The sequence below is a fragment of the Corella eumyota genome, chromosome 5, assembly GCF_963082875.1.
Source record: "Corella eumyota chromosome 5, kaCorEumy4.1, whole genome shotgun sequence".
Taxonomy (NCBI): Eukaryota; Metazoa; Chordata; class Ascidiacea; order Phlebobranchia; family Corellidae; genus Corella; species Corella eumyota.
In genome coordinates, this window is record NC_137494.1 from 12,016,126 (window position 1) to 12,040,436 (window position 24,311).

General features: G+C 27.7%; 1 protein-coding gene across 1 annotated transcript in view; it reads right to left on the reverse strand.

The window, feature by feature from the left end:
• LOC145753503 (E3 ubiquitin-protein ligase rnf213-alpha-like) overlaps positions 1-13,135 on the reverse strand; it is a 28,758-nt gene extending 15,623 nt beyond the window's left edge. Inside the window, 37 exon segments of the mRNA XM_082569907.1 lie at positions 106-362; positions 468-612; positions 737-915; positions 976-1,123; positions 1,196-1,368; positions 1,447-1,627; positions 1,689-1,820; positions 2,177-2,275; positions 2,349-2,483; positions 2,587-2,755; positions 2,826-2,914; positions 3,117-3,324; positions 3,455-3,634; positions 3,740-3,999; positions 4,140-4,390; positions 4,591-4,748; positions 4,810-4,924; positions 5,045-5,098; positions 5,277-5,370; positions 5,552-5,641; positions 5,775-5,858; positions 5,950-6,042; positions 6,180-6,263; positions 6,412-6,480; positions 6,586-6,669; positions 7,200-7,320; positions 7,483-7,651; positions 7,777-7,911; positions 8,300-8,471; positions 8,657-8,698; positions 8,873-8,920; positions 9,019-9,048; positions 9,119-9,196; positions 9,435-9,618; positions 11,317-11,476; positions 11,635-11,760; positions 13,021-13,135. Coding sequence (XP_082426033.1) covers positions 106-362; positions 468-612; positions 737-915; positions 976-1,123; positions 1,196-1,368; positions 1,447-1,627; positions 1,689-1,820; positions 2,177-2,275; positions 2,349-2,483; positions 2,587-2,755; positions 2,826-2,914; positions 3,117-3,324; positions 3,455-3,634; positions 3,740-3,999; positions 4,140-4,390; positions 4,591-4,748; positions 4,810-4,924; positions 5,045-5,098; positions 5,277-5,370; positions 5,552-5,641; positions 5,775-5,858; positions 5,950-6,042; positions 6,180-6,263; positions 6,412-6,480; positions 6,586-6,669; positions 7,200-7,320; positions 7,483-7,651; positions 7,777-7,911; positions 8,300-8,471; positions 8,657-8,698; positions 8,873-8,920; positions 9,019-9,048; positions 9,119-9,196; positions 9,435-9,618; positions 11,317-11,476; positions 11,635-11,760; positions 13,021-13,135 — 4,911 coding nt within the window.
• Positions 13,136-24,311: the final 11,176 nt, after the last annotated feature.

Sequence of the window (24,311 nt, forward strand, 5' to 3'; positions counted from 1 at the left end):
ACTTATTGCTTTAAAACAAAATGTTATCTTTTTTCCCAACATAGTTATAGAACAAGCATAAGACATATTTTTTATAAAAAAAAAAGAAAAAAAGTTTTACCATACCAAAATTTTGCCCAAATCATTAAAACTTCCATTTAAAATGAGAGTATCTTTTAATCTGTTTAGGATTTTGGCAGCTTGCAATTTGTTGTTTAAGTGAAAAAACATCTCTATTTTATCAAATTTGTTTTGAGAAAAAGTAGTTTTTTCAAAAGTCTCTTCACAATAAATAAAAAGAAGAGTCTTTAACTCTGCCTTTACTTTTTCAAAAGTGTCGACATCTTCAAAAATATTGATCATTGATTGAAAAGAAAACAAATCTAAAAAACAAAAAATTTTAATAAATATCTTTAATTAAAACTTATATAACTTTACACAAAAAAAATAATATAACTAATGCCAAAATCAAGATCATATTGAAGTACCTCTCTGTATACTTTTAACATGCTCAGTAATAGTATGCAATGTGGGTTTCCAAATATTGTTAATTACGTCTTCAAAGTTTAACACAACACCATTCCAGTTTTTAGCTTGTTTTAAAACATTTTTGACTGTTTGACTTTCATTTGCCTAAAAATATATTTCATTTGGTTAAAATATCCATTTATAAACAACTGCTTTTATTATACCAAATTTTAATACTAAAATATATTTTTATTGGTATGCCTAAAATGTTTTAAATCATTTTTATGACCTTTGTTTTCCACAAACGAAATATAATAACTTGATATTGTTCAGGAATGTTAAAGAAGTGAACCACAGGACTAACTTTTGAATCATTACTACAACAAACTAACTCGTTTATGTTAAAACTATGAAAGTTTTCAGAAAGTTTTTTTTGAATTAATTCTGTTTCCACCCTTGTTGGGAACTCTGTAAAGATTTATTTATAGGGTAAATTTTAGTTTTTTAAAAGTTTAATACAATACATACGCTTTTCAATAAAGTTGCAAATAGAAAGAAAACTTTGAAGACTGTCTTTGGCTTGATAAAATAAATTTAATTCCTTCATTCTTAAGTTAACAGTGTCTTTAAAACTGCTACATGGTAAGTCAACAGACGACCCTGATTGGTATACAGTCTACAGTATTGAAAAAATATATTAGATTTATATATATTCAAATTTATAGTATTTTTAAGTGAAAATATTCACCATTGTATAAATAACATCAACAAAAATTTGATTGAATTCATTGATTAATTTTAAATTAGCAACAGATATTTCTCCAACACATATCTTCTTCTGTAAGTTAGTTAGATCATCGGCAACTTCTAACAAATTGGTAGTAGTTTCTGGTTCAAGTTTTTGTTGCACAGATGGCAAAACTACACCAAAAAATTAAACAAAGTTATAAATAAAAGGTTCATTGAAATATTTATTAAAATTTTTTTAAAGTAACTAACTTAGAATGTTCAGTATTGTCGAAGCTGGTTTCCAATTTGAAATAAGTTTAAATATAGCAGTTTCATTTATTTGTTTGGTTGATTTTACATTCTCCCATTGTTTACAAAAAAGTTTTTGGCAACTTAAAGTGATAGTTGAAGTATGAGCATTGGTCAACTTCGGTAAAAATCCAATCTTTCCCTTAAATGTAATCAATTTTTAATAAAAAATACAAATATACTTTAGAAAACAAATTAAATACCTTTTGGAGTTCCTCGGAAAAACGTGTGTTAATTACATCTGAAAAACATCGATAAACTTTTTCATTCGGCTTAAATACTTCCAAACAATTCGCAAAAAAATCAAGCAAATCACCAAAGTCATACTGGTACTTCTATAAAAAAAAAACAATGTTAAAAAATTCTTTATAAATTAAAAGAACAAGAAATATAAAAAAAATAAATGTTCTATATCAAAAAAAATTCCGTTTTTGTTAAAAAATTGTTTATCTTAATTTATTAATAAAAACGTATGTCATGTTTTGGCAAGATGTTTGTATGAATTTGACTATAATATAAAACTTCTAAGTACATTTGACTGTTTTTAAACTAGACTATTCAATTTAAAAAAATGTTTTTGAAAACTGGTTCCCAGCTTTTTGAAAACTAGTGCTAAAATTTATATAATTAAACTCTTTTTTTTTAAATATAATGTTTAGATCTATAAGTTATACTAAAAGTTGTAATATACCAAGGAAATAGACTTCATAATGTAGTTTGTCATATTTAAATTCCATTTTTCTGTAAAATCTTGTTTGCACCAATCTCGAGTCACTATTATACTCCAGAGCTAAAGAAAAGACACCAATTTGATACTTTATTTTAAGAGATCCAAAATAAAAATTAGCCAAAACAAAACTTACATTAACAACATATTCATCAATGTTGGTATAAAAAGAATAATTATTAAATGTATCTTCAAAACTGGCCATTAAATAATCAAATAAATCCTTCATTGATTCAGCCAATTTTCTTGTGTTGTTGATATTTTTAGATTCCTGTAAATTAGTTTACAAACAACATTTTTCAATTAGAAAAAATTGTACTATTTAAGGTATTAAAATGGTTTGTTAAATGCAAGATTTATTTATTAAACAACACCTCAATATTATATAATGTAGTTTTAAATAGACCATCCAGCAAGTCGAGAGTAAGAGAAAGAAACTTAAGATCTCCTTTATTGGATTTTATAAATTGCAATAGATTCTTTATAACCAATTTCATGCGAAGCATGTAGTCCAGAAGAGTGACTGAATTGCTAGAAGAATCACTAAAATAAAACCAAGTAATATTTTAAAACAAGACAGTTATTTTAAATATACTAATAAACACTTATGAACCTTTCTTTAGTTTTGTTGTATTCTCGGTCCTTATCCAAACAAATTATCAAATAATTTGTAATTCTAAGAAATGTTTCATTTGAGATTTTCTAAAATCCAAAGTTGAATATTTAATTATCAAAAAGTATTTGTTGGTAATAAATTTCCCAATGTAACCATAAAAAACATCTAGTATATACTAACTTTAAGACAGAGTTGGGTAATGCACCATTATTTTATAAGTTTGTATAATACCTTTTAATTTTTAATTAAAATGAAAACAAATAAAAATAAATTTTAATCATTTTTAACCTCTGGTGACTTGGTGTCGGAAAGGGCTTCCCACATATACTCAAACTTCTTAAAGAAGCCTTGACCATCAAAAACTTTCTTTAATAAAGAATTTTCATGCAAAATAGTTGTTATCGAATCCAGAGATAACATATTTAGATATTCAGTTTTTAAAAAGGGAAATTGTTGAACCAATAGACATACTTTTTGACCTAGTTCTACGACAGCTCTACAAAATACAAATAAATGCATAACCAGCAAGACTTTTGATTTCATTACTTGAACTATGTAAAAATATTACAACATAAATTAATTTAAAAACAGACATTTTGTAAATTAAAAAGTAATTAAAAAAATACTTCTGATTTTCATAGTTGTTTTTAATGAAGCAAAATCCACTTCTAGAATATTCTTTGGCTTTTAACACTGCATATGCTTTCTGAATGAGGTTGTAAAGTGGAAGGGTAAGAATTATTTCTGGTACCTCATGTAGATTTTTAAGAATTTTTTCAAACAGAACAATTGGGTTATAGTGATACCTAAATAAATGCAAATTAGTTTAGTTAAAAAACTTAAATAGTGTTGTTAAAATTGCTGTATAAACTAATTACTATACTGTTAAATTTCAAAAAAAAATAAAATACTTTTTCTTGTATGGCCATTCTTTTAAAATAGTATTCAAATTCAAATACAGTTCATCCTGGGACTTTTCATCCAGATCGTGCAAGCTGAAGTAATTACAAATTTTACCTTTTGTAAATTTGTTACTGTATGAAATATTACGCCCCTCCATAACATACAACAGTAATAATATGCCAATAACTCTTCTTTTATTTGAATCTGTTGATGGTTCCTTGGACATTGTATTACTCATACAGTTAATATAGTCTTGTAAACAGCTATCCTGCAATAAATCACCACATTTTACAGTTAAAATAATTGCCTTTTTTACACAAAATATGCTTTACATAACGAAATTTAAGTTTAGGTTTTTATACACTATCCACAATAACTTAGCTAATACTAAAAAGAAGTTATAATTACTTTGGACTTAACACAGGAAACTTTAATAAGATCATAGTTTTTTTCTTGTTGTACCACCATACCCCGTTGAACAACATTAATCCAGTTTACTAATACTGTTCTAAAATGGTTTATTGGAATTTTGTTTTCTTCCTTGCCGAGTTTAATAACATTAAAGGATGGTAAAAACTTGGGAAAAGATTTTTGAAGATTATTCTCATAGTGTTTGAAGTCCAAGTAATTAAGTTGTATAACGTCAAAAGTTATACAATCTAAAAACAGATCATAGTAAAGAGTGTTTAAAAAAGTTTAACATGTTTTTAAAATTATGGAAACAAAATTGTTGTCCTTTCATTGGTTAAGTTTAGAAATATTGTTAATTAAAGCATCACAGATAATTTTATTCATATAAAACATTCCAAAAAAGGGTCTAAAACTGCATATTATTATAAAAAAGTGAATTAATATTTACTTTCATTTATTGTAAGTTCTCTATTGCATATTCCTTTGTGAGGAAAAAAATGCGGAAGATTTTCCCATATTTCTTCATTTTCAATTACTATACAATACTTGTACAAACACAATTCTCGAGTTATTTTGTATTGCTTTTTAAGCCTGTAATGCTGCCGCCTAAAAAAAAAAAATTGTCCAATAAGGTTGAAGAGTCTATGTTCATTTAAAAAAAACTTACAAAGAGCAAAAGTCCAGAAAATAAAATTTTCGTTCCTGTACATCATATAATTTTAATTTATAATCGTTGGGTAGGGGTGAAAATAATACAGCAGCAAATTCGACTGAATATTCCCCTAAGAAACAACATAAATGTAATAATTTAGGTATTGATCTTATTTTTTCCATTTATAGTATTATAAAATAAAATTTAATAACAATACATGATTTAAGGTTAAAAATTTTTTTCTATTTACCTGGTTTGTATGTATCATCGAAATTTGTAACAATTTTGCGTACATCTGTTGTAACTAAAAATTAAACATTAAAAATGATTAAACAAAAAAAAAAATTGTATGTAACATATAAAATAAACTAACAATTTAACGTGAAAAAGCATGAAGTATTACTATTACAAGAGTAGACAAGTGTATAGAAAAACAATATGTAATAAAGAAATGCTATGATAGGTGCAACTAATACAGTTACCAGGAGTAATATTTGGTTCTTCACTAATCGGATGTTTTTCAATTTTAGCAATTTTATGCAAGTTTAACTGTTGCTGCATTTGATCAACTTTTTCCTAAAAAAATATCACATCTACTATTTTAATTTAAAACTTTTTTTTTAAATAAAGATTCATTAATTTTTTTTATATAATGCAAATTTATTTAAAAATTTTTAACAAAAAAAATATTGTAGAAATTTGTATTTAGATTTCAAAAAATAAAAAAATGCTTAAATTATAAACTTAATATTAGTACCTTAATTTTTGAAGATTGCAAGGTCTGTGAAAACAGTTTAATTTCCTCTTCTAACTCAATTAGTTTATCATTTAGCCGTTTCGTTTCAGCCTAAATATAAAAATAAAAGTTAAATATCTAAACCAATCGAAAACAAATAGTCTGTGCAAATTTTGGTTTACACTTAAACCAAAATAAGTTAAATAATCATATTTACTACTTGTTGAATTAGTAAAAAAATTACATCTATGTTTTGCATGTCTTTTCTTTCCTGATGACCCTTATTGTTACATTTTTCCATTTCCTCCTTTATATTATTAAGTTTTTTCTATAACACAATTATTTATATTGAAGTTTTTACAGAAATTAAAAAAAGTTATAACTAACTACATTAAAGTAATATAAATTAATTTTTAAACCCTAGTGGTGGCTTCATAATCTTTATCATCCTTAAATAATTTAAGTGTTTGCTCCAACGCTTCATATTTTTTTTCTAACTCATCTCCAACAGTCTTAAGACATTTTTTTAAAATAAAAGTATTTTATATGTTTATTATTTTTAGTATTGGCTAACAATTTTATAACAATAAAAAAACTTTAAAAAAAATGTTAATATAAAGCCTTATATAAAAATAAATGCAGCAAATACTTTATTGTCGAAAATATTTTTTTCACAACATTCCTTTGCTAGTTTAAGGTGTTTCAACTGTTTTTTGACATCAATTATGTTATTCTAGAAAAATGAAAATGTAAAAAAATGCATTTTAAGGTCAATTAGGCTTTCAAAAAATAGCATAAAAATGTTTTATTTTAATTTTGTTTATATTTTAACATAATTTAACCACATCTCAAAAAATTGTGATACTACAAGAAAATCCTACTTTGGACTGAAAAATATTTCGTTTTTCTTTCAAATGAATTTGTGGTCGTTGATCTTCACTTGTTCTCCTCTTTACAAATGTTGACAACATAATTTATGCAGTAATTTTGAACAATACTAAATACCTTAAAAACTTTAAACACCTTGATCTATTATATCAAACAAGTAAACTTACAGTTGCAGAATTGATTACAGGTGAATCTGGCTGAGTTAATGCAGGACAAATGACTGGAACAGCTTTTTGGTAGGTTGCTTCATTCTTTTAAAAAAGTAGAAAAGACAAAAAAAATATTAAATTCAAGAAAAAAAATGTTACTTTACATTGATAGCTATAAATTAAAACCTAAAATAGTTGCATAAATACTTTAAATAATAATAATAATAATAATATTATGTAACAGGTATTAATAAATTTAAAAAAAGGGTAACTATCAAACCGACAACAAGAAAAAAAAAAAACGTTTACATGATCAAAAGCTTATCACTAATTAAACAACTAAGCTTTTATTCAAATAAATGTACCTAGCACCAAGAGCTTTTATAGTTTAGCTGACAATTACATTTCTGGTAAAGTTAAACATGAAAAAACTTCTTTCAAAAAAAACTTCTTTCAAACAAAGGATAAAAACCTTCCCATTTAAAGTGTAGCAATAACTTTACAAACAACTGTACCTTTACAATTATACAAAAAAAACTTTTTGTATGGGCCTAACTTTGTATTGTTTGTATAAATTGTACAAATACCTGAGATACTTGCATTAAATATATGTTATAGTTTAAATTACTCACAGATTGAGTTTCAACATTGACAACGCTATTAACATCTCTGTTGAACTGAGAAAGTGAACTTTTTCTATCATTTTTTACTGTGTCGAGAATCCATAAAAACCAGCCTCTCTTTTTTATTTCACTATATTTAAAATTTAACTAAATGTTTAATATTGCATTTATAATAAAAAGGTAATTTAAATAACAAAATTGTGCTAAATGAATAAATAGTGTTAAATAAAATAAAGTAAAGATTTTTAAAAGACTATACATATTAAAAAAAAGGGAAATTAAAAAATTATACCTATTAAAAGCTACATTTGCATTCAAAAGGTACTTTTGTGCAACCATTTCTAAAACATCATATTTATTTTCTTCAATCAATTTCCAATTGTTAAGCAATTTTCTTAACACTTGACTATCTTTGTGCAAGATCAATATCTTCTTGGAGATTTCATAAAGCTCCCTGTAATCTAACACATTAATATAATTAAATTAGTTGATAGGCAATTAAGAAAAATATTAATTTTAAAACAGTAACACTGAAATTCGTTATATTTTTCTATTCATCAATTTAAAAATAAAAACTATTGTCTACTAAGTTTCTGCAGGGCTCTCAAAAAGTCCTGTTTCCAGTCATCTTGTGCATTTCGCGTTAAACAGGTGATAAGTTTTGAAAATAAAGTTGAAGTAGTTTTAGTTTCAATTTTATGGAAATGTTTGTCGTATTGAGCTGTGTCATACAAAAGTGAAAAGTTGATTATACATTTCATTAATAAGAAAAAACCCTTTAATTTAAAATTTGACAATGTTAATAATATTTTTTATAATTTTAAAGATAATTTTATTTGTATTTAAAAAATATATATACTTTTTAATCAAATAAGTTTATTTATTACTATTTGACCTTCAAACAAAAGATTTTAAATGAATGTAAACTAATATATATATCAAAAATTTAAATTTAACAATAGATTGTGCAAAAACTTTAACGCTTAATAGCAGACATTGTGTTTGCAGTTTAGTCAACCTTCGTCAAAACAAAAAAAATTAATTCCACGTCTGACTGAAGTTCGATATTGTAAAAAAATAGTATAATAAACAATTTTATAAAAAATAACCTTTGGATATATGATGAGTTTTCATTAGGTCACCAGCAATCATTTTAACTTGTCCATTTGTAAGCACATATTCGTACATTGAACACATACAAGATAAATTTTCTTTTATTTCATTTTTGTACTTAAAAGAAAATGATTCAGAGTCAAAATCAGAATTGTCAGAACCAAAGCTCTAGAAAAATATTTGATAATTTATACAACTTGTTTAAATTTTTTTAATGATTACCTTTTTACTAGATATATTATTTTGTTTAGTGTTTACATTTTATTACATTGATAGTAGTGTAAATAAGCTAATTGTTGGTCAAAAACTTATCTAGATTTGTTAAAAAATTCCATTTAAAAAGTTACAACAACCTGTTCGCCTTCATCGGTTAAATTATTATTTCTTGATCTTTCCTGAAAAACAAAATTGCATGTTAGGTACAAATTATAGCATTCACAGGCAAATACTATTTACCTTTTAATAGACTCTAAGGTTTTTAGCGAAACAGATTCTAATTAAAAAAATTTTAAAAGAAAATAAATAAATATATCATAAGTCAAATAATAAATAGATATTTTTGGCCAAACCTTTGTAATCGGTAAGCTATAATCAGACAGAAACTCAAAACTTTCAGCCTAAAATAGTAATATAAAAAATTGCTGTAGTTTCTACAAAATGTTTTAGAAAAGATGTAGGACAATTGCTTTTAAATTTTATTTTCACATACTCTTACCTCATACTTTTGAGTAGAACCAAGACTATTCTAAAAAATTCAAAAAATATTGTTATGAGCTAAAAGTATGTAGTTTTTGCTATTATAAAGTAAGAAATACCTGAAAAGATTTCGAATCATCATTTGATCTATAAGAAGTAGCAGGAGCATTTTCACTATTAAAAGAATTATCAAAGCTCTAAACATAAATTAACGCTTTATGTTTTCAAATCATTTGGGGCTATAGCAGTTTAATATAATTTAAACAAAGTAAACAGTAACATCTAGGTATTAAAAGCTTAAAGTTTTTTGTATAAACCATTTTTAAGAAATTATAAATCATATTAAAATGTGGGATATATATATATATATATATAAATTGACTATTTACACTCAGTTTTACCAATGTTTAAAAGTTTAAATTAAATATAAAATACCCTAGATGGCAAAGACGATGATATTTCTGTAATGTGCTGAACAAAAACTGAGGTTCTTGTAACACAATTTTCACTGAAATGTTCACAAAGTAACATTGTAAAATCTTGCAAGCTTTTGTTGTCAACGTTAGTTAAAAATGACAACATTTGAAGAAGCCAAGGAGTGTCCTGTACCTTTTTACTGCTTGAAAAAATTTAGATTTAGTACATAGATATTTAGATATGATGTGGCTACCATTTGCCTACCAAGAGGTGATTTGATTACCTTATGTAAAATGACGACAAGTTTTTTTTAGCAGCTTTTTCAACCACAATTTTTTGCTGTTTAAGGAACTCATAATTTTTACATAAGGCCATAATAAATTTGTTCATAGATACAAAATATTCAAAAACAACACTGTACAGATCTGGAACTTCTAAAGAAATCATTATAAATATAAATATGTCCTAAAGAAAAAATTACTTACAAACGTAATAAAAAAGTAAATCTAAATTTATTTGACAAATAAATAACGGTTTAAAATTACGCCTTACTTATTTCATTATTGACATTGTTAAAAAATCATTTAATTGTCTCATTTTTCACTATTGGGTGAAGAATTTAATAAAATTTCTACTGTTTTTGTTTTTTAAAATACTTGCAAAATGCCAAATTTTTTAATTTTGTAGAAATATAAATGGATGGATTTAGTAAACATGAAATTATTTACAAAAAAAAATTATATTTGAAATTGTCAATTGCATGTTGTAATGTTTTTTAGATTTTGAAATAATTTAATATTTACCTAGTGTTTTTATAGCTTTTAAAAAATCATTAACCAAATGTAGTCCTTCATTTTGTTTCAAAATTTCCAAAAGCTCTTTGATTAAAATAAAGCTTGAAGAACTTGAAGAAGATTTATTTTTAAATTTTGCCCTTAGCATTTCATATTGATCTAAAATTAATGTATATAATATAAAAACAAAAATGCCTTTGTACTTTAAAAAAAAAGAATCATATGTAAAAACAAACAATTGTGATAATGTATACCCACAAAAAAAATAATACATAGATAGTGAGATAAATGTAACCTTACCTTCAGAAATGTTTTGGCTCTTAAGAAGCAGCTTGCTGAGATTCATAATCTGGGTATTTCCCATAATGTCAGATAATAAAAAACTTAACGGCTTAAATTGATTTTCAATTAATTGCGAATTGCATCCCAATAATGCAGTTGATTTTTGTGATGAATATGGCTAAGAAATATAATTTAACTAATAGGTTGAATAAATAATTTAAATATAAAAGCACTCTTAAGAAGAAAAAACAATTAGATAATATAAACATACTAATTAAATTTATAAGAAAACAATGTTATAGAAAAAAATTAAAACTAAAACATTTCACTGTAATTTAATTTTTCCATAAAAGTAACGATATAATACATTGAGGTGATGTAACATTTTCATATGGAAATTTTTTATTTATACATTTAAAAAAAAATTTTAAAACCCAGTTAAACAAATAAAATCATAAAAATACCTGTTGAGAGTTGTTTGTAGAAGTAGTTGGAAAAATAACCTTTTTTATTTGGCTAATAAATCTTTTAACCAAATTAGAATCTGGGTCACTGCGCGCAACGTAGTTGCATATATAAAACAAAATTTTTTTGCTGTCCAATTTTTTTCTTTAAAAAGACAATATATATAAATTAAAAATAATTTATGTTAAATTTAAAAACCTCAGCATTATAATATTAATATACGCTTTTACTAATATACTTAAGTGGCAGTAGCACCACTGGAAAAAACTTACAGAATTTAAAAAAAATATAGGCCTATCTCTGCATATTTAAAATGCTATAACAATTTCAATGACTTAATCATAAATTTAATGACTTACCTATCCAAAAAATCCACATTTTGTTTTAAGATTTTTCGATGTTTCAGATCATTTAAAGAATTCCAAGATTCTAAGATCCATATAAGCTCATTGTGTTCAGCATTACCAAATAACTTTTGTGTAATCAATGAAACATCCTCTCCAAGGTCTTTATTATCAGCTTAAATGTTTTTAAAAAAAAGTTAATTACTAATAAATAAAAAAGCAGTTGCATAGTTTATCCTGGTCAAGCACTTTTAATAATTTTTTAATTAAGTGTCAATGTCATGTCAAAAATTTAAATTCTAAAGATTAAAAAAAAGTATGACTCACAATTACAGATTATTTGAACTGTATTGATGAAAAGATCCCAATTTATTTTTCCATTAGACTTTATTGCATCAAAAAGCAAGACCACCTTATCATGCGAGTCTAAAGTTTTTGAATGCACTCTTTTTACATCACCTAAAAATAAAAATAAAATTTTAACATAACAAAAAGACTGCTTAACTTTAGGATAACTCCTTTAAGGTTGACTGTTTACAGGCAAGTTAAGTGCATGTTGCATCACTCAAAACCGACAGAGTGGGACTGTTTTTAGAACACTTCCTACACTACATAAGGCCCTGGGTTTGATCCCCAGTGATCGCGCTATAAAAGATATGAACCCCTGCTGAGCCAATACTTCAGCAGCTTAATTATCGTGAAATTATAATCTTATCCGACCTGCCACAAGCAACCCCAACAATGGGTCGGGGTAACTGTTGCTACTCTGTGTTTAAGTTACAATTTTGACCTTTTCACATTAAGGATAAAAATGAATACATAAATGGTTTTTAGATTTTTAATTTCATGAATCCCCCCTTCACCCCCCAAAAAAATTAGAATATGCAGAGTTGCTGAAAATGAGGAAATACAAAATAAAAGAACCGAAAAATAAAAAAAGGGAAAAAGGGCCAGTTCACACGGGGTAGGCAACCCAACGTAACGTAAATGCAAGATTGCGCAACCATTTTAAATAAACAGAGTCGTTCACAGGAACGAAATTTTGCGACATTTACGCAAGATTTCGTAAGTGGTATTCTTTTATTAGATATTTTTTAATAAAATTTATAAAAGAAATCCCTAGATTCGTAAAGTTACGTAACGCAACGCAACGTTACCATGTCGTGTAAACAGACCTTAAACAACGAAAAATAAAGTAACAAAAAATTTAATTTTAAAATTCAAAAAAAACTAAGCCCCGTAAACTAAATTTACGTTAACTTAGCCCCGTTTACTAAAAAGCGTTCGTTTAAAAAAAATATTTGTTAAAATTTTTAAACTAATAATGTTTGTCTGGCGAGTGCAATGATATAAGCGCAGGATTTTGTAACATTAAGTGATTGGTTCGACTTATACGGCTTACATCGTAACGCCCCTTTAGTAAAACGATATAAACGATACGAATTGCTGCGGAGCCCAATACCCAATGGCAAAGAGAGTCATGGGATAAAGATTAGGCTGTAAAGTCGGTCATTTTACATAGAATATAAATATATATATAAAAACAAAATTTAGTAACGAAACTTAAATGTAAAAAAATTTTGACGTTGCAATTAAAAAGATACCTATATTATCTTAAAGTTTGACATTTAGCGCCACTTCATACTAGCGAAAAAAAATATATTATTTGTAAATCATCTACTTTACGTAGTTTTTTCAAAAAAAAACAAAGCACCTTACCTTCTGTTATACACTCTAACGACTTTAAACCCTTTGCTAGTTTATCCAAGCATTTGTTAGTTAAACCCAGCACAAAAACAGGAACTAACAAATCCAATCTTTTGCTTTTATTCATTGTAAAATCATTTTTAACAATTCATTAATTTTAAAACCTAACAATTTAATTTTTTTTTAATAAATTTTAATTTAGTTTTCGACTAAACTACTGATTAAATAGCTCATATATATAAAGTTTGTATTAAAACAATAAATATTACTGCCTCTATATGTTCTAAACATTATTGAAAAGTTAAGCTCGCGGAACAAAAGAGTGAATAACTATTTAACCTGTGCCGAAAATAAAGAAATTGCTATGTTTGTTCAAGAAAAAGAAAAAAGCATTAAAACATAGTTCCCGTTTTGTGGAAGTAAAATTTTCCGCTTCTTAGTTTTGAATGTAATAACGTTTTGCAAGTATAGTGAGAAACTTTTCTTCACGAGAAAATTAGAAATGTTGACTCAACCGGTGCAAAAGCAATACAAGATTACTAAAATTGCTCGAGCACAAAAAACACAAAGTTAGCCTAAAACTACGGTGGCCCAGAAGAGCAAACCAAAAAATAATAAAAAACGAAAATATATCTTAAAAACCGAAAATAACTTTTTAAAACCGAAAAAAAATAATAAAAAAACGAAAATATATTTCAAAAACCGCAAATAAGTTTTACGTAAACCGAAAATAAGTTTTCAAAAACCGCAAATAAGTTTTACGTAAACCGAAAATAAGTATTCAAAAACCGAAAATAAGTTTTACGTAAACCGAAAATAAGTTTTCAAAAACCGAAAATAAGTTTTCAAAAACCGAAAATAAGTTTTACGTAAACCGAAAATAAGTTTTCAAAAAACGAAAATAAGTTTTACGTAAACCGAAAATAAGTTTTCAAAAACCGCAAATATATTTTCATGACTTTTCACCTTTGCAAAGGCTTAACTTTACTAGCCTTGTGCGAAGGAACTCCGGTTAGCGATAAGCCTTCTCTTTCGGGTTAAAAAGAATATTTGTTTAATAAATGATTTGTAAAGATATAACTTGTTTATTTAGGCTTGGCACTATATTATTAATCTTAATCTGTTAATATAAGATAAAAAAATGAGGTAAAACTGTGTCCGACTGTAGTTATCTTCCAATTTATAAATCATGTCCAAATTGTTTTGGTGTAAGTTTTAGTTGGGCTTTGCTCTTCTATAAGCAGTAAGGTGCGGCAAGTTATTTATTGGTCAATATGATTAACAACATTCAAAACTTATAAAGGCAACTTAAAACTAAGTTTGTTAAAAAAATGTTACCCTTTAATAGGGCTGGGAAGCTAATTAAAAAAAATCAGCCTTAAAGGTGCAAGTCCCAATATTTACCTAGTTTGCACATTGTTAAATTTGTTTTTATGTTTTAAAGAGAAAAATGGTGTTTATTATTTGTAAGTATTAAAGAAGAGATGGCTATAAGATATTATTTTTTTAAAGGATATACATATGATGTTATAACCAACTTTCTGTACAAGCATCATGGCATAAAATTAGGCACAAGAACTTTTAAGTCAAGACTATCAGTTTATAATTTGTCACGCCGCTCTTTGTTAAATGAAAATGAATTAAAAAATTGAATCAAAGAAAAAATTAATGGAAATGGCTGCCTAATGGGTTACAGAATGATGTGGAATTCTTTAAAATTGGATGGTGTCATAACCACCAGAAAGAGTGTAGAAATTGCTCTTCGAGAACTTGATCCTGGGGGATCTTCATTAAGACGGGCAAAAAAATTAAAAAAAAGATCATACTGTGTTCCAGGACCCAATTACTGCTGGATTTTGTATGGATGCCTGGAATACTGTTAACTATTGTTCCATTCGGGTACAGTAGGTTATAATCTATATGGCTGTTAAAATGTTGATCGTATGCAATTCTCTTTTTTATTGCCTCTTGTCTAATTGTACCTGAAGAACACCCCTTTGTTACTTTTAAGGGTAAAACAGAACCACGCATAATTTGAAAGTTGTTATTCATTAACCCAATGCCAATAGTTACTTCTTTATCCAACTTTAAAAACTTTTCTTTTGTTCGAAAAGACAGAGATTGACGCTTGGTTGACTGTTGATTATAGTAGTCATTATAAGTCATTGGGCGTTTGTTACTTAAACTATTATGAACAACATCATTGCTTGAATGTGATGTTACCTCAGTAGCATCATTTTTTTCAATAGGAAGGCTACATTGCGGACAATATTTATAAAGAGCTTGAATTGGATAACCACAGATTTTACAAAATCCCATTATTTTAACATAAATGATTTTTTTCTTAGGAAAGAAATTTTTTTGAAAAGGAAGAAATTACAATGTATATAACTGTTAAATGAAGTTTTTGTGTGACAGACTGTCATTGTCACACAGCGTGCCTGGTAATTACCAATTTTTTTATAAATATTTATTTATTCTCGACGTGGGTTCTAGACCTAAATATAGAGTACCATCAGTTAACACGACCTGGTCTCGATTTGACTTTGGCAGTTTAGAACATTATAGATTATTTTGCTTGATAATTAAGCTGCTAATTTAGTGTTGGGTCAGCAGGAGTTCATACTGTTTATAGCGTCGAACCCAGGACCTCATGCCAAGCCAAGTGTTCTGACCACTACACCAGTCTGCCAGTGTGATTTGGATTAATAATTACAAAACTAGGCATAAGCAAGCAAAATATACTAGGTACCATATTAAATAAACTAGTTTTAACCTTACAAGTTTGACATTTATTAAACAAATATTCTTTTTAACCCGAAAGAGAAGGCTAATCGCTAACCGGAGTTCCTTCGCATAAGGCTAGTAAAGTTAAGCCTTTGCAAAGGTGAAAGGTCATGAAAATATATTTGCGGTTTTTGAAAAATTATTTTCGAATTTTGAAAACTTATTTTCGGTTTACGTAAACTTATTTTCGGTTTACGTAAAACTTATTTTCGTTTTTTGAAAACTTCGTTCCAGTTTTTGAAAACTTATTTTCGGTTTACGTAAAACTTATTTTCGGTTTTTGAAAACTTATTTTCGGTTTACGTAAAACCTATTTTCGGTTTTTGAAAACTTATTTTCGGTTTACGTAAAACTTAGTTGCAGTTTTTGAAAACTTATTTTCGTTTTTTAAAAACTTATTTTCGGTTTTTAAAATATATTTTCGTTTTTTTATTATTTTTTTCGGTTTTAAAAAGTTATTTTCGGTTTTTAAAATATATTTTCGTTTTTTATTATTTTTTGGTTTGCCCTTCTGGGCCACCGTATAAAACCATAGATATTACATTGCACTAGTTCCTATTTTTCTGTATTAAAAATTTTAGGTCATTTTTGCACTTTAACTAATAAATTTTGCACTTTAACTAACACTTTAACTAATTGACCGGCAGTGTGGTGTAGTGGTAAGAACTCTTGCTACACCACACATGAGGTCGTGGGTTCAATTCCCACTGATCTCATGCTGTAGCGCCCTTGAGTAAGGTGCTATAAACGGTATGAACTCCTGCTGAGCCAGCACTTAATCAGCAGCATAATAACCGGGCAATTATAGTCTCTATAATATCCCAAACTGCCACAAGCAACTCGAGACTGGGTCGGAGTAACTGATGTTACTCTATGTTTAAGTCGCGCAGTCGACTTTCCCACATCGAGGATAAAGATATTTACAAAAAAAAAAAAAAAATATTAATGCTATAATAACGTTGCTTTAAATTTATAAGAAAATAAATGCATATTACCAATCGCTTAACCACAATTAAATATTGGATTCATCTGATAAATAAAATATGGTTCATAATCATTTTATTTATTTTAATATAAATTTATATAGATAAAAAAAATTCTACATAAACATTACTTTATTATGACAAATAAATAAATTGATAATTAGCCAAATATTAAGTTTTTAATTATTTTAACAAGATTATTAAAACGAAGATTTTTGGGTTTTGAGTTTTTACAGGACATAACATTAGAAAGCAGTTGGCAGACTATATAGGCCAATACGAAAAAATCAAATAAATTTAAAACTTAAAGACAAAGACTAAAAACATCTAGACAAAGTCTAAAACAAAACAAAAAAACAAGTGTATAGACGTAAAAAAACTCACAATAGCAGTTTATTTTTTAGGTTTTGTATATATCTTTATCCTCGATGTGGGAAGATCGAATGCGCGACCGAAACATAGAGTTACATCAGTTACTCCGACCCAGTCTTGAGTTGCCTGTGGCAGTTTGGGATATTATGGAGACTATATTTGCCCGGTAATTATGCTGCTAATTAAGTGCTGGCTCAGCGGGAGTTTATACCGATTAAAGTGCCTTACTCAAGGGCGCTACAGCATGGGAGCAGTGGGGATTGAACCTACGACCTCATGGTGGTGTAGCAAGTGTTCTTACTACTACACCACCCTGCCGTTAAAATATAAAAGTTAATATCAAAAAACTCAAAAAATACTATTAAATATTTAAAAAATAAGTTACGTTAACACACTGGCAGGTATTTCACAACTTAAATAAACAAACCAAAAACAATAAATAAACAATAATGGGCTACGACTTAATCGGATAATACTAAAGTACGGAATGGGGGATAGTGCGGAAGCGTATGTAAACGTTTACAAAAATTCGCGAATGCGGGACAAAACGGCCTTTTTGTACTTTAGTGTGGGAAAAATGCAGTATTTACCAAAAGGCTAAGGAATGATGCGAGATTGACTCTAAAGGTTAAGAGAAGATGCGAAGCTAACTACAAAGCACCGAGAAGGATTTTAGTACTACCCGCTAAATCTTTATTTTGGATAAAAGTTATGCTTATTAACTTAATGTGTTAGATGAAAACTCAATCCAGTTTGTGTTTTTAAGCAAGAATTATATCCAATACGTGGCAAGCATTCAAATTGTTTAGTTATTAAAAATCTAGAATCTCCCCAAAATTTGTATTTCACATATAGCTAATATAATATACCGGCAGCGTGATGTAGTGGTCAGAACACTTGGCTTCACTACATGAGGTCCTGAGTTTATTACCCACTGCTCTAATGCTGATGTTTAACATTATGTTGTTGTTAAATTTAGTTTGTTTTTGTACATTGGTCTGGCTTGCTACCAATTACTTCACATATTTCCTTTTACTTCACACAATGTGGGTATGTTGAAAATTTAAATTAAAAGCAATTGGAGCTTTAAAAATTAAAATAATAATGGTTTAAACGTGATTTTTTACATAAATATCTATTTTTTGTTAATCTACAAATTAGAAACTTATATACCATAAAATAAATTTATATTTTCATGCTTAAGTAGAGCAACAAATTCTATAAAGAAAGCAACAATCCTTTTTAAAAAGTTAACATAAGGAATTGTTCCCTAAAAAAAATTTTTGTTAATTAAATTTAAAGGAATATTTTAATAAAAAGGCCAATTTCTAACTGCTTAACAAAAATAGCAAATAATAAAATAACATTTCAATCTAAGATTTTAAAAACAAATTAAAGATTAAAAGACATTAATAGTACATACTAATATAAGAGTTAAAATTAGGTTTTTAATGAATCCATAAAACAATGACAAAACAATTTACATCAAATGTATAGTTGTTTAATTTAATTGTTTTAATGGTAACAATTTTTTTTTTTTAAGATAGAAAATTTTATTTACATTCTTTACATCGAGGCCGGCAAATTTTTGTTTTCAGCTAAGTGGCTTTTGACATTTTATAAAATAAAACTTCAAATAGTTACAAAACAAAAAAAAAACACTTACGTTTTTTTGTTGCTATTTGTCCATGTTACACTTAATAATCTCAGTTATTATTCATATTAAACTGCTTGCAGGCTGCAAGGCCAATTGTCACGTTAAAAATAATATTAAAACTGGGTAATACCCTAAACACAGTGTTTCCAAACAAATTTAATTTATTAGATTAAAGTTTATCCTCAATAAAAAAATAAAATTAAAGCTTACAGTTAGAAAAAGAAACATTTTTTAAAATTTGAATTGTTAAACATCAAAGCAATATAAATAACAGGTAATTTTTAGAGGTTGTCAGATATGTAGAACATGGTATATTAGTATTGGTGTACTGTTTATAATGGCTTTCAGACTTTCAGACACGATTTTGAGTTTATGGTTTATTATGGTACTATAATTGCGTGATTTTATCGTTGTATATATATCTTAAGGTTTCCCGTCCAATATAAACCAAGGCACGGCGAACGTTAATGTTTAAAAAACGATGTAATCTTCGCCGTACCAAGACAATCTATCATCGTAAACATAAAAACGCATTGATCGCACAGTCCCGGTAATTGGCAAGGGCTACCATATACAAGAAAGAGTAATTACGACTCTACTAGTTTCGACACAATTAGTCCCTCGCCAAAGTAGTATTATGCGTTCTACAGGCTCGTCGTCATGTCATTATGAGATTTCGTAAGATGTCGGAGACCAGATGGTTGTGAAAGCTTCTAAAGACGATTTATTATTCTTAATAAACAGAAATCGAACAGTCGCACGACTAATCTTATCAGGCCGTTATTATAGCATTAGTTAGTATAATAAAACATATCTACTGCCTATGTATTTATTAATATTGTATTTAGGCTGCCTAAACAGCATAAAAAAATCACAGAAATAAGTTACAGGTAACTGTAAATTAAGCAGAACAATATATATATATATATATAATACAAGCAAAAAGCAGTGGTTAAGTTTTTGACCAAAACACAATGTAATGTAGAAATTAACGACATTTACTTTCATTCTTCGACATGACTTTTGGCCGCAACAAAAAGTGGTTTACCGTAATTAAAGGTTGAGAACAGGTAAATAATACATTACGAACATAAGTAGATTATAATTTAAAACAGCTGATTTGGGAGAAAAGAAAAATTGGCCTAATTTATCGTAGATATTGATAAACAAATTTTATATTTTAGCTTGGAAATTGTCAGTCAATAAATAAATAAACCTAAAAATAACAAAATTTTAAAAATTAAAAAGATGTAACTTAAGCAAAAACAAAAATTTAATTAAAGTCCAGTGTTTCGCATAGGAAATACAACGTAAATATTTACTAATTTTCATGAATTCCTTTCTCACAAATCTGCCATAAATCATAATTTTTTGACCGAGTTGAAATTTAACAGGGTTAAAAGTTTATAAAAAAAATTGTTGATACAGTTTTATAAACTATTTATAAAAAAGTGTTTTATGCTTTTGCTGATTTGCCAAAAAGTGTTAAACAAAGGAATATTGAACTTTTAAACCCATAGTTTTTATTGTTTGAGGGGTTTTTACATTATTGAAATTAAAAATGTATTTTATTTAACATTTAACAATATCCTGGTCTATATCATTTACAAAATGTGGTTTTCTTAGTAGCAACCGCAGTCGAAATGTGACCGTAATCTCTTAAGAATTGTGCTAAGCTTTCATTTATTCCGTTCAAACTTACTTCCAGTTCCAGCTTACCACAGTTTTTTCATTAAGAAAAACAGGTTCTAATCGCAATAAGCCCCCTCGACAATTTGCAATTTCGATTTGAATTGTGACGTTGTAATGGCCATTATCGGAGTTTCCCGCATGAGCAGGTCTTAATTTCCGCAGTGCACGAACATTATTCGGCGCACAGACATGAATTATGCAATTACGACAGGGCCATTAAAACCGCACGCACAGCGATCTGGCAAAACGATAACCATTGAAAAATATAAAAGACTATAATCTATAAAGAAACATGGTTTTTGTTTGCTGCTGCACAAGCCTGTAAACTCAGCAGCGCTGAAAAAACGCCAGATTTACTAACAAAAGGCTTGACAGACTAGCGCTGCTGTGATTTGTTTTATTGTTTGGTATGGAGCGCACTGAGTCGGCGAAGTGTTATTACGGCCGAGCTGATAAATACATGTTTTTCAGAGCGCCGCTGGCTAGTCGGGCCTTATCGTAAAACAGTCGTCAGATTGTCAAACTGTACTGAATGAAAAACAGCAGTCGCCGTATGTTATAAGCTCATAGACTTTTGTGTAGAAATATTCGAGCCATAGAGTTTGTAGCCCTATTAGGTATAGAATAGACTTTATTTTTACATTATTGATCGTATGCTTTAGTCAGTGCTTCAGCCAAAAATTTCAGTTAATTGACACTTGAATTGCTATATATATATTGAATGGTGTATATAAATATCAACTACTTGGGTTTTATCCGTTGCGGTTTTATATTCTATGTGTTATATTATTTATATCAAGCAAACCGTAGAACATATGTACAGCCTCAAATTTTAATTCAAAATAAACCTGCTTTCCATAAAATATAACCATAACCATATAGCCAACCAAATGTATGTTGTAATTAGGTATGTTCTCCTTATAATTGGTAGTTAAAAGCTAGCTTATCTGAAACTTACATATGATTTAGCATGTTCAAAATCATTAGAAAGGATTTATATAAACCGGGTTTTACGGTTGATTTTTTTTAGTAAACTGGGTTGGGTACTGCTGTGATAGCTTTTGAGTTTAGGATACAGGTTTCTAACAACATTTGTGTCGGGTTTCTGACGCTTTGCCATGCTGTTCCATTGTCGCTATACGCAGACAAATAAGCCAGGTCAAATACCCGACTACGGGTCGATGCGACCGATTTTTCCCGGTTCGATTTGTGACGTCACACAGTACTGCGCTGTGCGAAACGGAGCGAATTTTTTAACGTTGTTGGCTCGACAATTTTAACCCTAAAAGAGCGACTGGGTTAAATTTTAAGCCGATATTCGCACGACTCGTGCCTAAAGGGCTAGCATTCAATTGGTAGGCGTCATTTTAGTCTAGTTCGTGTTAAAGTGAACATGGATAGGTCCTGTGTTTAGATTAAAAATTGTAGGATGTAGAATATCGTATCACGAATCTCAGGTTAAAATTAGAAAATTATAAAGAAAATGTAGAAAATAATATTAAATAAAACCTTTAATAAAGAAAGGATATCAACCCACTAGACAGACTAATCGAAAATAGGTTTTCCGGTATTTAAGATTAAATAAATATAAATTCTATTTTTAAATTAATTTTATTGTAAAATTTACTAATTTAAAAAAAAAAAGTTTTAAATTTAATAATTTATTTTCCAGTTTTGTTTATTTTGTATTGTACGACGCAATGCTTTTAAGAACCAATTAAAGCGCATTGGCCTGTTAATATAAAACAGCTGACCGTATATTTTTATTTGTCGTCGTTAATGGTAGGGCAATTCTTCTAGAACCAAACTGCGAATTTTTAAAATTAAAAAATAAATTAATTAAATTTTATAAAGACGGCTATTGTTTTGCTATATATAAATATTCTAGTACAGTCATTTTTAAATGATTGATTCATTTAAAAAGAAAGTTAATATATAAAATTTAGTAGTAAGTTTGTACTACTTACTTTAATGTATATAGTATTCACTTCAAGTAAAGCTACACAGAAAAATAAATTGGATTAAAAACATGTATGTATAATAGTAGTTCATTTGTCCTAAAATCTTACCAGACATAGCAAGCAGTTTTGAAAGCGTTTATTTTTATAAGGTTTCCTTTAGCTTTTACAGGAAAAAACTAGTTTTCGTTGAAACCTTTTTCATGGAATAGAATCCATTGGGAATTGAATAAAAAATAGAAGTCGTGGGATTTTTAGGCATCAAGCTAGGGCAGACTAAAAAGGAAGTAATAAGAAATTCTCATTTAAAAATCCTATCTTTAGGCACCGGTTTAAAATATGATAAGTCAAAGAAATGTAGGTCAAGTAAGCTGAGTTTTATATTAACTAACTCTGAGCCTAGTTTACTTATAAATATAAATCTGTATTTAAATTGCAGTAGTGGTAAAAATAGATTAGTTTAAAAGGCTAATCAAACAGAAGGCATATTAACTGCCAGAGTGTCTGACAGCATTTCTTAGGAAATGAAAAATAAATTGCAATTTCGACATTTTAAAATCATATAAACATTTTTGTTAACAAATAAATCAATTTTTCTGTCAAAAAAGGTATTTATTATTCAGTTTGTTGAAAAAAGTAAGGGTTTGTTTGTCAATACAAGAGACATAACGGTCCAAATTTGCTGTTACAGTATTTGCCGTACGCTATTTGTTTGTAAATTTAATTTAAAATGGTACATAAAATAAGTTCCTAGAAAATTTTAAAGTTTTTTTAAAGCCTTAATTTAAGCTGCTGTTTTATTTATTTTGGAATTTTTTCAGTAGGCAGATGACGACCGCAATTTAGCGCATCTGTGACGTCACAAGTGACGTATTTCTCGTGTACTTGCGAGCAGGGTTTTTAATTTGATCATAAATATCTAATAGGATAATGGCCGACCAATTTTTTAAAGAAGCTTAGTCAGTGAAATACACAGAAGATTTAATGAAAAATGGATATTTTTGAACGTCATACAGTTAAAATAAAGTTTAGGCCACAAAATGAGATAGCACTTACATTTTTTTGTTAATTTATTAATAACTGGTAGTTAAAAACAGTTATACAGTATGCTTTAGAAATTATATTTCTAAATTATTTAACGTGGATTTACGAGGCTTTAAGTTAGACTGTAGTTATTAATGGCTAGTCTATAAATCTCGTGTTTAATTATTACAATTTTAATATAAGTCCGTTCCAATTCGTGCCAGTAATCATTCGGAATTAATATGAACGGTATGTAAGTATTTAAAGGCCTTAAAACCACACGTGCTAGCTTGTAGCATGTTTTGGGCTAATCTGGACCTATATTTTTAATTAAAACAACGACCTGCGCTGTTCGCCGCTGTGCTCACACTGGCACTGTCAGCTGAATTTTTTTTTGTTTACTGTCGGCCCTTGGTAATATAAGATTTATGACGTCATAGAGGTGACATCAGAGGGTCGACGATCGTCTAACTCAGGCAGGAAGAGATACGCCTTTAAGTCGTTTATTTAAAAAGTTAATTAATTAAGTTGTAATAAATATTTTAGATAGGTAGCAAGTACGAGTAATTAACTAATCAAAAGTTAATGAAACTACTAATAAAAGACGAACTAGAAAATCAACAACTAGTAACTAACTTCAGTAAAGTGCTAAAAACAACCAAAAGAATATAAATTAGAGCATTTTCTATAAAATAAGTACAACATACAAATAAAAAGTTTAAAATTCTGTTTTCTTTGCAATATTATATATGCTTTGAAATATTACATTTTTGTTGTGGTAATATAACACAAAGCATTTAAAAATGGCGGATTTTTTCCAAACAGCAGCTA